Below are 12,921 nucleotides of genomic sequence, written 5' to 3'. Positions count from 1 at the left end.
CTCTAAGATCTCTGATATTACAGACAAGACTTTGCTCTACACGTGCAGAACTCGAGGAGCCCAGACAAGAACTAGTTGCCAACTGCTCCAACTGCCATGAGCTACAGCTACTGCATCAGAACAACCAAACAGCTTTTTCTGTACTCAGTTCCAGTAAGCACTTCTCACTAGGCCATGAAAATTCCCTTTTTTGACTAAATAAAGCTAGATTTGAGTTTCTGAAATCATTCCTGCGAGAGAAGCCAGTGCTGACTTACCCAGAGCGCCTTGTTTCCAGCAATGTCAGAAGAACTTGTGTGCCATTCACTATGCAATTTTCAGTCTGTTCTCCATCAAACATATTCTTCAGGAGTTGCTCCACACATTCCTGCCTATTGAGCAACACAGCCGTGAGCAGGGTAAGAATTAGAAGCATTTGGCAGTTGCTTTAATCACTAAATATCCAATTCTGGGTTTTATGAAGGAAAAGGCTGCAAATTCTGCTTTCTTTGAGACAGAATAAACACATTCCTCTCTGCAGTCTCAGATACAAGTTCTACACCAGGTTTCTCAACTTGGTTGCTCATCACTATGCAAGACCTCGTTACAACCACGTAGACTCCACACCAAGATGTTGTTCTCCCTTATCAACAGGATAGAACTCTTACTTACAACCGTTAACTTTAATTTACAAAGGACAATAAGGAGCTAAAATATTAGCTAAAATTCTCCATCAGACTCACAGAGGAAAGACATCAAACAGTCCAAGTTGACCCTTATCATTCACCAGTGGCACAGTAAGATCCAGGGCCTGGAATCAGAGGCCAACCAATGCAAACTGTATCAAATATGCACATTTTTAGTAGCTTTAGCTATTATCCCCTTGAAATATTTTAATGAATTCACCATCTCTTTGAGCCCTCAAACCGAGATAAGGTGCATTCCAAACACTAACACACTGAGGGATGGGATCAATGGGTTTAACCTGAAACAGGGGAAGTTCAGGGGGCTGGAACTAGATGATCTGAAGGTTCTTTTCAACCAAACCCTTCCATGATTCTATGATTCTATAAGGCAGAAGCTCTTCCCTGTGAGGGTGCTGAGGCACTGGCACAGGGTGCCCAGAGAAGCTGTGGCTGCCCCAGCCCTGGCAGTGTTCAAGGCCAGGTTGGACAGGGTTTGGATCAACCTGCCCTAGTGGAAGGTGTCCCTGCCCGTGGCAGGTGGCTGAAGCTGGATAAGCTTAAGGTCCCTTCCAACACAAACCATTCTATGAGTCTAAGACTGCTGGAGTCAGAATGAATAAGGACATTGGGTCCTTTCCAGCATCTGAAATGATTCTGAAACAGCTTTAGAATAGAGAGTAAATAGCACAAACACAACACTCACTTTTCTCTCCCCTGTTTGCCATGCTGGATGAATAATAGATGGGAGGAACATGAGGTTCAGGCTGGAGCTGGTGCTCTTCTACAGTTACTGCAGCCGTGCCTGCTTCCTCTCAGTGTTCACATTCCCCTCCCTTGCTACTTTTGAGGATGCTACTGACATTTCTCCAAACCCCAGGACTCAGCAATTGCCTTTCTTGCCTTGCGAAGTCACACGTCCAGCTAAAACCTGTGTTACTCAAGTTCACAGCCTCCTTTTTACTATTTTCTAACATTGGACAAAATCTCATTTACATTTGTATAAATAAAACACGAGATGAAAATGTAAAAATATATGAATAATGCAGGAGGGCAAATGATTTGGATAAGTAGCAGCTAAATCCACTCCATCAGCACAAGCATAAGAGGCAGAGCCAGGAAAAAGAAGTGAGTTTACTGTAATTAACTGAATTCACTTTCATTGCACGCAGCCAACAGCTATTGAGAACCTAGATTTGATGTTCATTCTGTCACCCTGATGATGCTGCACCAGCTGATCATCAATTCTCTTCACTTTTCATCAGGGACGGTAGGGGGTAGGACAAGGGGTAATGGGTTCAAACTGAAACAGGGGAAGTTCAGGTTGGATCTTAGGCAGAAGTTCTTCCCTGTGAGGGTGCTGAGGCGTTGGCACAGGGTGCTCAGAGAAGCTGTGGCTGCCCCAGCCCTGGCAGTGTTCAAGGCCAGGTTGGACACAGGGGCTTGGAACAACCTGCTCTAGTGGAAGGTGTCCCTGCCCATGGCAGGGGGATGGAACTGGATGAGTTTTAAGGTCTCTTCCAACACAAACCACTCTGCGATTCTATGACTTGTAAGCCTTTGTGGGCTTTCCCTCAACTACTGCCACTGCAGTTCAACCTTCTCCAAATTCACTTTAACACACTCACTAGTATTGCCTCATCTAGAATTAGTTTGTGAGCTTTGGGGACCACCAACCCCGATCTCCTGCCTTCACACAGAGCCACAACTCCCAGAGTTCTCAACAGAGATGTTAAGTGATGCTACAAGTTAACAGCAGTATTAAAATGTTGTCACAGATGTCAAGAGTGAAGCCAAGGCCTGACACACACAGTTGGTGTCTCTGGAGGGCCATCAGTAGCAATAGTATTAGCAACATCCTCTGAGAAGTACTTACGATTCCAGTGCTGTGAGAAGTGGATCAGGCTCAGGTATATCCTGGAGTTGATTGCTCTGGTCTCTGCTCAATCTTATAATATCACACAGGGTCTGGGATGCATTTGATTGCCTCTGTAACAACAACACAGAGCCCAGTTCAGTGCTAAAGCCTCTGCTTGGCTTCTTCTGGCCATCAGAGACAACTGAACATGGTGGGAATGCAAGAGGCTAAATGCATGAGGATTTTCCAAAGCAAGTGCTATCATGCTCTGAATTATTCATCTGTTAAATACAACGTTGATTATTAGAAGTATCAAGAGATTTTAAAGTCAAAGAGGATTTTAAACTGGACTTAACTCCCTGAACTTAACAATGTCAGGTAATTCTTACTTCCCACTACTCAGGTTTTCTGCATGAAGAAAAAGGAATGCAGAACCCTAACCCTTTACAACATAATTACTATGTATTAAAAGGCTTTAAAGCAGTATGTTGATAAATTCATCATCTCATCCTGACCATCAATCAAAGACTCTCTGTAGCTGTTGTATGTGTGAGTCCTGATGCTGTAATTCAGCATTCACCCATACCATAGCACTGCTAAAGACACACAAATCAGCATGATACTTCCCAGTTTTTCCTCTCAGAAGGGGTAATTTTTGGTGCTGAGATGAAGGAATTACAGTGTTGGCAAAAGCACCACACCAAAGGAACTCTCTGCCATCAGTTCTTGGCTGCTGGCACTCACAGGAATCTGTAACCCAGTGCTCCATCCCCAGCTAAATCAAAGGAGGGCAGTTAGAGATCACCACACCTCCATGCATCCATCCTGCTCAGCACCGGGGATGGCACAGGCACCCAAGTGTGAAATGGTAGTGAAGGTATCTGAAATCCAGACCCGGAGCTCCTGCCTTGGGTGTTTAATGGAAATCATTGAAAGCAAAAAGGAAAATACAGCACACAATATTTAACAGCATCTCTTTTTTGAAGGCCCAGACAACTGCATCATGCAGATTTTGCAACCTACTTACTAAAAAGAACTGAAAGTTGAAGCAAACTGGTTTATTCAAAAGGTTTTTCAACAGCCAGTTTCAAAAGCAGGTTCCTACTTGAAACCAAGTGCCTGTAAATACAGACACAAAGTGATGTAGCAGCAGAACGAGCTGTGAAATTGGGAGTAAAATAAGTCAAAAGCTGATTAAAAATACAACAAAGCGTTTTGGTTTTGAGCAAGCAGAAGACAGGATGTCCACCCATACACATCATCCCTCGTGACCTCCTTCCATAAGTCACCTGGGTGTTCTTGAAGAGACAAAGAGAGTCTTCTGAAGCTTACAGGACCCTCTGCCCACAAAGACAAGACTGAGTCTTGTGATACTCACGTCCTCATCCTGGCTTGAATGGATCAATTCCACAAGTCTCTGAATGATCTTTGCTTCATTAAGCCACTGGAGGAGAAGGAAAGGAGAAAGAAAATCCTTGTTGGGTATCACAGAATTCAAACCAAGGATCTTGAGAAGCTTTGCATAACACAGGCTTCCTTCCATTTCCCAATCCAAGCCACAGGCAGTATCCAAACACCCCCAGGCACACACACTGAGACACATTTTGATTTGCATCAGCATGGGCACCCTGCCCGTGGAACCAAACCCCTCCATACCTGTTGAAAGCACGGAACAGATCAGCCATAAGCACTATCTCATCAGCAGGACCATTAGTGTAATTACCAGTATGTTCTTCTCTCCCATTTCCTACTCCTGCAGCCTTACTGCTGGTTACACAAGTAATTCCTCAGACCTTGAGATGGTTGTTACCATACCTCACCTCCCTGCTCCATGCCAGCTTCATCTGCCTTTTCTCAGTGCAAGCTATCACTTCATCTCCCCTTCCTGACCACATGCAAACCAAGAACACCATCTGCAAAGGATACGTTCCACTCTCTCCCTTCCCAGCTCCATCTGCAAGCTCAACATCTCCTTCCACCCAACCATTTTAACTCTGATTTCTATGGTTTTCACTCCAGGCAACCTGCTCAATGTCTTAACACCCATCAAACTCATCAGTCAAGCTAATGCATTCTCTGTTGCTTCTGAAATAACTGTCCCAACATGAATTAAAAGGAAAAGACTTTGGAGGTTTCTGCAACGATGGACTCGTCCATCACTCTTCAGATGAGTCAGAGAAAATGAGCAGCCTCCTGCTTCCATTTCTCTCTAAGAAGGCTTGTGCAAGCCTTCTCCTCTTGAACACTCATTTCTATGTTATCTGTTCACATGACTTGAACTCTAATCCTTATGTTGACTCTTCACTAATAACCCTCCTCCATCTCAGACTCTCCTCCCCAGTGCCATGCTGAGCATGGCGTCTGTCTGACAAAACACAAACTCCACATAACCAGTTACAGTGACTTTTCCCATCAATAATATTGCTGCTTTCCTACAAGTCTGAAATGTCTTTGTCTCCCTTCTGGTGTCCTTTATTACTGTAAAAATACAAATGATGTCCAAGAAGCCACACAGCCTACAGCTGCCACATCAAGTACTTCATTCTAGATGGTATTTTCAGATCTGGTTTCTGTTATTTCTTCTTCCCATCATCCAGTGTACCCAGAAGTTGAAAATACTGGGCTCTTAAGACATTCTTCCTCATCAGTCTCTCACGAACTCATCTCTTCAGATTCTTCCACTGGTTTCTAGTTTTCCAGTATAAAAATTAAGCTCCTAAAGCTTCTTCTCAGGACCACCACAGTAGAGTTGATGCCTGCTGGGTCTTAATCTATCAGTTCTGCTATCTCCATTCCACTGTTCATTCCCGCTTGGCTCAGTAGGTCTACACCCACCTTTGCTCATCTCCCTGTGCTTGGATGATGTTATTTTCACTGGTAACCTTTGCTGTTAGGCCTACCTGGTTGCTTCCCTACGTTACACACCCCACATTTGCACAGCACCACGATTAGGAGCCCAGATTGTGACTGCAACCTCTGGGTATTCCCACACTATGAACATGTTGCACAACTGCAATAAAAAACCCTCTCAACCACATCCATTTTCTCCCCAAGTTTCCATTCTTCACATATTAGGCTCCACAGACAGGGTGCAGAAGGTGTTTCAGCCTGTTTGCTGCTTTGTGCAGAACCTACCTGCCAATCCATGTCAGCAGAAGAACTATGACCTATCGAAGTTCCATCTACTCTTACCAGAGTCCAGAGGAAATCCACTTATTAACACTCCTGCATTAAGGGTATTTCCTTTCCCTTGCAGAGCACAGCGAGTTTTAGTGACATGGGTTAGTGGTGCCCTTTGCAGTGCTGGGGTAAAGGTTGGACTTCAACTTAAACTTCTTTTCCAACATGGCTGATTCTATGATTTTAAGTTAAACCCCAGCTCTCCACTGCAGTTTCAGCTTCATGCTGTATCAACCTCCTCCTCCAGACCTCCAACATGGGCCCATGGGCCTTACCAATTCCAACTGGGAGCTCTACAGTAAGCATGGATAAGAAGGCTTGCTCTTTTTGCCTGGGCTGTCAGAATCATGGGCTCTGGGGGCAGTAGGGTGGCCACAAAGGGAGAGTACTGAAGAGAGGGAAGTGTGAGCATTCATCTGAACACAGGAACTGCTGTTTAATTTCTGGGACCCAGGAAATGAAATTCAAAAGGAAAAGAACACCCAAATTGACATAACATGTTAAGGTCTGTTAATAATGAAATAATCTGTTAAGCTTACAGACGGGAGATTGAGATGAGCTCTTAGGCAGAAGCTCTTCCCTGGGAGGGTGCTGAGGCACTGGCACAGGGTGCCCAGAGAAGCTGTGGCTGCCCCATCCCTGGCAGTGCTCAAGGCCAGGTTGGACACAGGGGCTTGGAGCAACCTGCTCTAGTGGAAGGTGTCCCTGCCTGGGGCAGGGGGTTAGAACTGGAGGAGCTTTAAGGTCCCTTCCAACACAAACCAGTCTGGGATTCTGCGATTATCCTTCATCAGTCCATCTCCTGAAGGCTTTTTCCTCTTGTCTCTTTTGACGTTATTACTATTTGAAGTGTAATCAACTGAATTGCAACTTTCCCATCAAAAACTAAGACCTCCTCTCATGGGTGAACGCGTACAAATCTCTAAGGATCAATCTGTGCCTTCATTTTTTCCCTCCTCTGTAATATCGTGTGGACTGCCTGACGCACTGTAAAGCTGAGAGAAGGAACTGAGCAATGACAATCATCTATCATGAGTCTCTGCAAAGAGCATTCATTCAGCTGTTAAGCTGTGGTGTGGTCCATGCTCCGGACACAGAAGACTTAAGCAGCAAGGCTTACCTAACATACACATCCTGGTGTGGGCTTCAGTGACCCAAGCAAAGCTTTCCATTCATCACACCGCTGTACTGAGAGGGAGCTACAGCAGGTTCTTTCCCTCAAACCCTGCACATCTGCCCACTTCAGGGAGATGAAGGGAGAAAAACTTGTCCTACCTGTAAAGCAAACTAGGCAACACAATAAGGTATTTTCTAAGGCTGCCTAGTAAAGAGGAAGGGGAAGGAGGAGACACAGGATATCTTACGCAGAAATCACACTCACCTCCTTGAACATGGCAAGGAATTAAACAGATTACTGTCCCAAATGATCAGTCTAAAAATCCTGGACACTGGGAAAGATGACGCATTTCCTTGGTAAGCTCTACAGCGAAACCAGCTGGAGCAAACAGTGGTTGCTATAGGGAAAAATGAGCTGAAAATCCTTTACTGCCAGGGACTGACCCAGGCTTCTGCTGTGTAAGCCACAAACAGGCTGAAGCACCCAAAGTACTCAACGTGAAGACGCCAGCAAGACTCCAGACTCAGAAGTGTGGTTCTGCTCTCATAGTAAGTGACAAAGAGAACTCCATTCCTTAAAGCCACAAACAAACACCCCCCTAGTTCCCAATCTTGTGAAGAAAGAAAGAAGGAGGTTCTCACATTGAGCACTTCCTGCCGTAGGCTCGCAGGCTCCACGCAGCTGATGAGGCGCAGCAGCAGGTCCATCATGGCTGATGTATCTATGTGCTTTAGCACCAGGCTAATGAATTTGTCTTTTTTCCTTAGAAATGCAATCACCTAAAAAGAAAATACGAAAGTGGTACCATCAGTTGCTAACACAACACATGGACATGGCACACAGAGCTTCTGCACTTCACCTTCTTCTCTCAACCAACCTCTCTTGATGCTACTGGGTTGAGAAAGTCTTCAGAGAATAAGAGAGTAACATTCTCATTTCAAGACCATACTAAATCAAATCTTCTTCACTATCTTTAACTATCTTTTTAGCTATCTTCTTTTCTGGAGGCTGTTCAGCCTGGAAAAGAGAAGCTGCGTAAAGACCTCAGAGCAGCCTTCCAGTGTCTAAACGGGCTACAAGGATGCTGGAGATGGACACTTCATCAGAGACTGTAGTGACAGGACAAGGGGTGATGGGTTCAAACTGAAACAGGGGAAGTTCAGGTTGGACATAAGGCAGAAGTTCTTCCCTGTGAGGGTGCTGAAGAGCTAGCACAGGGTGCCCAGAGAAGCTGTGGCTGCCCCAGCCCTGGCAGTGTTCAAGGCCAGGTTGGACACAGGGGCTTGGAGCAACCTGCTCTAGTGGAAGGTGTCCCTGCTTGTGGCAGGGGTTGGGACTGGATGATCTTAAGGTCCTTTCCAACCCAAACCATTCTTTGATTCTACCTTTTCTTTCCCCTATGCCACAAAGAAACGCAACCCACAGGATTAATTGCACCAAGAAGGCAGTGAAGCTGGAGAGTCCTCTATCCCACTAAGGCTCTCCACAGCCTTCGTTTAAAAGATCCCTTTGGAATCAGAGTGTGTGTATTCCTAAACCACTGCTCAGCTCATGTTGCCAGCACCCCATTTACAGGCATGAGACTGAGGTACTGTTTATGCAATGAGCTGATTCTGGGCCATGATCGAAGGCTCCATCAATATGCCTTAGTAAGAAAAGCAAAGCTTGAGCTTCGCCACAGGAAAATCCCAGCTACTGCAGATCCAAAATGAAACTGCAAAGGTGTCAACACAGCATCCCTCACTGAGGAATGTGAAGAACTCATTGTACACTCCATGACAACTCCAATCTTAATGAGTACAGCGAGCTGCTTCTCAGCTCTAAGACTACAAGGAGGTGATGAGAGTAGCAATGATACTGCCATACAACACAACCGTTAGTGAATGCATTTGTGCTCAGGAATCAGGACAAATCTAATCACTACCTGTTCCGTTTTTCTTGCAATGAGATTCCCAATAGTCTTACTGAAGAAACTGGCAAGCAAAGGGTTCAGAGGAGGCTCATGATCCAAGAAGTCATAGAGGATGTTGAGCAGAGTTTCATCCCCTCCCAGCTTGTCGTTGATCTGCGGCACATCTGAGGTCAGCAGTTCACAGGCTGTGTTTGGGTACCTGCAGGGATGGAACCAAAGCGACTAACGGTGAAATGAAAACTCTCAGGAAGATCTTCCCTTACTCAAGTTATAAATCCTTGTATTAAGATCATCTTTCCTGGAGGACAGAGGGGAAACCCACACAGAAACAAGGGTCATCTGCATTAATAGCACGTTTTAAGGAAATGCTATTTCCTGCAGCACATCACGTGGGTTTTGAACACTGAATTATGCAGCTCAGCTGCCTTCACACCGCAGTCAGTCCTGATTTTCAAAAGCGATAATCAATCACTTTCAATACACTTAAAATCTCTTAACATGAATCCACTTCTCCAACAAAAATTAACCCAAAGGTTGAAGGCTGATCTGAAAAATGCATTTTAGCAGGTTTCCTTAATGTTTCCCCAAAATTTTCTTTCCACTACCGGAGCTGAATTAAAAATGAGCATCATGTTCATTTCTTAAATCATGAGGACTAGAATTTAGAGGCAGAACATCAGATCTGACACACAACTCCTAACAAATCAGTAATCGCTATGTACAAGAAGGCAACTGATAACCAACCCGACTTTCAGGTTTTCAGTAATGTCTACAATCTTCTGTAGAATTAACTTGTTTTCCAGAAAACATTACTGTGACTGGCTTAAATAATTCCATCACTTAAATCAAAACATGAAATTCCATTTGACAGCTAATGAAATCCTTTCTGAAATCCTGACCTTGTTTTTTGCTCTTCCTGTGACGCTTGTTAGAAATGGGTCACGCTTATGATCAGAAAAGGTAATACTGTGTTTATAAGTAATATTATGTTTGTAATCAAAGTGCCAAACAGCAAAGAACATCAATAAAGCCAATAATCTAAAGTCAACAACAAAAAAGGCTTTTGGGACCTGTTAGTTTTGCTAAAAGACTGAAATTCCTTCAGATTTAAAATTTCCATTAAAAAACAGTGTTACCTGGCGCTGGTATCCCAAAGCTTCATGGATCCTGGCTCTCCATGATGGGTTTTGGTTGGAAAGGAGCTTAAAGCTCATCCTGTTCCAACCCCTTGCCACGGGCAGGGTCACCTTCCACTAGAGCAGGTTGCTCCAAGCCCCGTCCAACCTGGCCTTGAACACTGCCACAGATAGGGCAGCCACAGCTTCTCCGGGCACCCTGTGCCAGTGCCTCAGCACCCTCACAGTTAAAAACTTCTTCCTTGTATCCAAGCTAAATCTCCCGTTTCAGTTTGAACCCATCATCCCTTGTCCTATCACTACAGTCCCTGATGAAGAGTCCCTCTCCAGCATCCCTGTAGCCCCCTTCAGACACTGGAAGCTGCTCTGAGGTCTCCATGCAGCTTCTCTTTTCCAGGCTGAACGGCCCAAATTTGCTCTATATTCCCTTTTTCCATATATGTGGACATAAGCTCTCTTTTTATGGGTTCATTTTTACCTGCAATGGGATATTTGCTTTAACCAAATCAGTTTCCTAGATTAGGATTATTTAAACCCATGTAACACAAGCTCTGCCTTCACCACAAGCCACTAAACTGCCTCCAGGCCCACTGTGAGTTTTCACCCTTCACAGCACCATTTACTTCCTGAACAGCCACCTCCTATTTATGTAGCTCCAGTCCTGAAAGTTAGACAAACATCACCAAACCCACACTAATGCTCTTTATGTCTTCTTTGCTCCTATGTGGATGTTAGATCTGAGTACATTTTGGTTACTATTGGTTATTCTACTAGAGTTTCTTGGAGCCCCCAAGGGTATGTGAAGACTTATTCCTCCTTTTTCTGACTCATTGCTCCATGCAAAAGGCATTCATGATTCCTAAAAATCCCTGCACTGTGATATATATGCTGTCAGCAGGGCGATAAGTGAAACCTCTCCTCTTTGAGCACGTTCTGCCCTTGCAGCCGTTACAGCCTCCAAGTTTCACAGTCAGATCAGAGGCTTCACCCTTTCAATTCAGGCTCCACACCTCACCCTGGGAAGCTTCTTTCTATGCTACAGCTTGATGTTCAGTTCTCAACCCCCTAAAATCTACATCACCCCAACAGAGTCAGTTCTGCCCTTCCTACAACCTGCACATTCCTTACTGCACAGTCTTAACAGGCTTCTGAGACACCCTAAAACATCAACAGGTTCCTTGCAAACAGACATCACAGTTCAAATACCTAAAGGGGCTACAAGAAACCTGGAGAGGGGCTTTGGACAAGGGCCAGTAGGGACAGGACAAGGGGAATGGCTTTAACCTGACAGAGGGGAGATTGAGATGAGCTCTTAGGCAGAAGTTCTTCCCTGTGAGGGAGCTGAAGCACTGGCACAGGGTGCCCAGAGAAGCTGTGGCTGCCCCATCCCTGGCAGTGTTCAAGGCCAGGTTGGACACAGGGGCTTGGAGCAAGCTGCTCTAGTGGAAGGTGTCCCTACCCGTGGCAAGGGATCGGAACTGGATGAGCTTTAAACTCCCTTCCAACACAAACCAGTCTGGGATTCTGTGACTCTATAATATAGTTTATACACTTCTCTGACTGCTGCAGGTCTTCATCTGATTGCTCAGGTTCACATTCTACGCTCAGACAGGGATTTACGGTGGAGCTTTCCTCTTTGTGGTTTCCCTTCTGAACTTTATGAACTTCCATCCTCTGGCTGTTTCAAGAAGAAAGCATTTGGATGATTCCATTTCCAAGGCACACATCATTCTGGGCTGTGTGTCCTTCCAAAGCTATTGAGTTTCTCCCCTGTTCCAGTTTAGAAACTTTCATAACCTTTTCTTAAGAGCCAAGAATTGGGATTCCACTTGAATTTAGGCAGAGTCCATTCTTCCTGCTTAGCCTTGATTTATTCAAAAGCTTTCCCAGGTTCTTATAAGCTTAAACCCTCTTTCCCCTCCAGTGCCTCACTGCGCTTTGAAACTGCTCCTCCTGTCTACCTATGCTCCTGGAAGCATTGCCAAAGTAACACTTCATAAACACCAGCTCTATTTGTCCTGGTGAGTAGGTCACTACGTGGTTCTTGTTGCCATCAATGAATCCCTTATCCATCCATAGTGTATCACTGCACTTCCCACCCCTACACCAGCTTTACAAGCACGCATCTTATGGGCCACTCTTAGAAGAGGAAGAAGATGTAATGGAATCATCTGATGGACAGATTGGTGAATGAATTTGCCAGCTGAAGGTCTTCCCAACACAAGATCTTGTCTTGCTAGCACAGGTACCACAGCACTGGAGGTTGGTCTCTTCCCACCACTGCCTGCCTCTGTCCATGCCTCGTTGCCAGCCAGGAGCTGCCCAAACCACAAGTTACCTCCAAAGGCTGATGAGAAGGCACAGAATCCTGCAGGAGAAATTCAGTGGTGCCCAGGAGTGAACACTCTTGTACTGAGCTTCCTTCTTCCTTTAGGTTTGCATTAAGGATTTTGTTTCTTGAGAGGTATGAGTTTCTCCTCACCTTAATTCTAATTCTTCTGTCATAGAATCCAAGAGTGGTTTGGGTTGAAGGAACTGTAAAGCTCATCCAGCTCCAACCCCTGCCATTGGCAGGGACACCTTCCACTAGAGCAGGTTGCTCCAAGCCCCTGTGTCCAACCTGGCCTTGAACACTGCCAGGGATGGGGCAGCCACAGCTCCTCTGGGCACCCTGTGCCAGGGCCTCAGCACCCTCACAGTAGAGAATTTCTGCCTAAGAGCTCATCTCAATTTCCCCTCTGGCAGGCTAAAGCCATTCCCCTTGGCCTGTCCTTACAGGACCTTGCCCAAAGCCCCTCTCCAGGTTTCTTGTAGCCTCTTTAGGCATTGGAGCTGCTCTAAGGTCTCCCCTTAAGGAGCCTTCGCTTCTCCAGGCTGAACCAGCCCAGCTCTCTCATATAATGTCCTTTAGTATCAAAAATGCCTCTTATTGTTTATCTGTTCAGTTACATTAGGTAAAGGTTTCCACTTCCACCTTTCAGCACACAGGGTCAGAGACATAAACCATCTTTTGACAGCAGCCACAAAGATCTCAAGAAGAACAGGACATAAAAATA

General features: G+C 45.2%; 1 protein-coding gene across 12 annotated transcripts in view; it reads right to left on the bottom strand.

The window, feature by feature from the left end:
- The window catches only part of PPP6R2 (protein phosphatase 6 regulatory subunit 2), a 90,532-nt gene that overhangs the window by 31,034 nt on the left and 46,577 nt on the right, over positions 1 to 12,921 (bottom strand). For all 12 annotated transcript variants that reach the window (XR_013958728.1, XM_080637408.1, XM_080637410.1 and 9 more), the window contains 5 exons: positions 8,742 to 8,928; positions 7,459 to 7,596; positions 3,899 to 3,964; positions 2,539 to 2,651; positions 258 to 371 (listed from right to left, as the gene is read on the bottom strand). Coding sequence is in view for 11 of the 12 variants with exons in the window: in XM_080637408.1 (XP_080493534.1) it covers positions 258 to 371; positions 2,539 to 2,651; positions 3,899 to 3,964; positions 7,459 to 7,596; positions 8,742 to 8,928 (618 nt within the window). In the remaining variant the exon portion in view is untranslated. The remainder of the gene's footprint in view (positions 1 to 257; positions 372 to 2,538; positions 2,652 to 3,898; positions 3,965 to 7,458; positions 7,597 to 8,741; positions 8,929 to 12,921) is intronic.

The sequence above is a fragment of the Psittacula echo genome, assembly GCF_963264785.1.
Source record: "Psittacula echo genome assembly, chromosome: 1".
Taxonomy (NCBI): Eukaryota; Metazoa; Chordata; class Aves; order Psittaciformes; family Psittacidae; genus Psittacula; species Psittacula echo.
The sequence above is the reverse complement of the archived record's forward strand: the minus strand, read 5'-3'. Positions and strand labels throughout refer to the sequence as shown.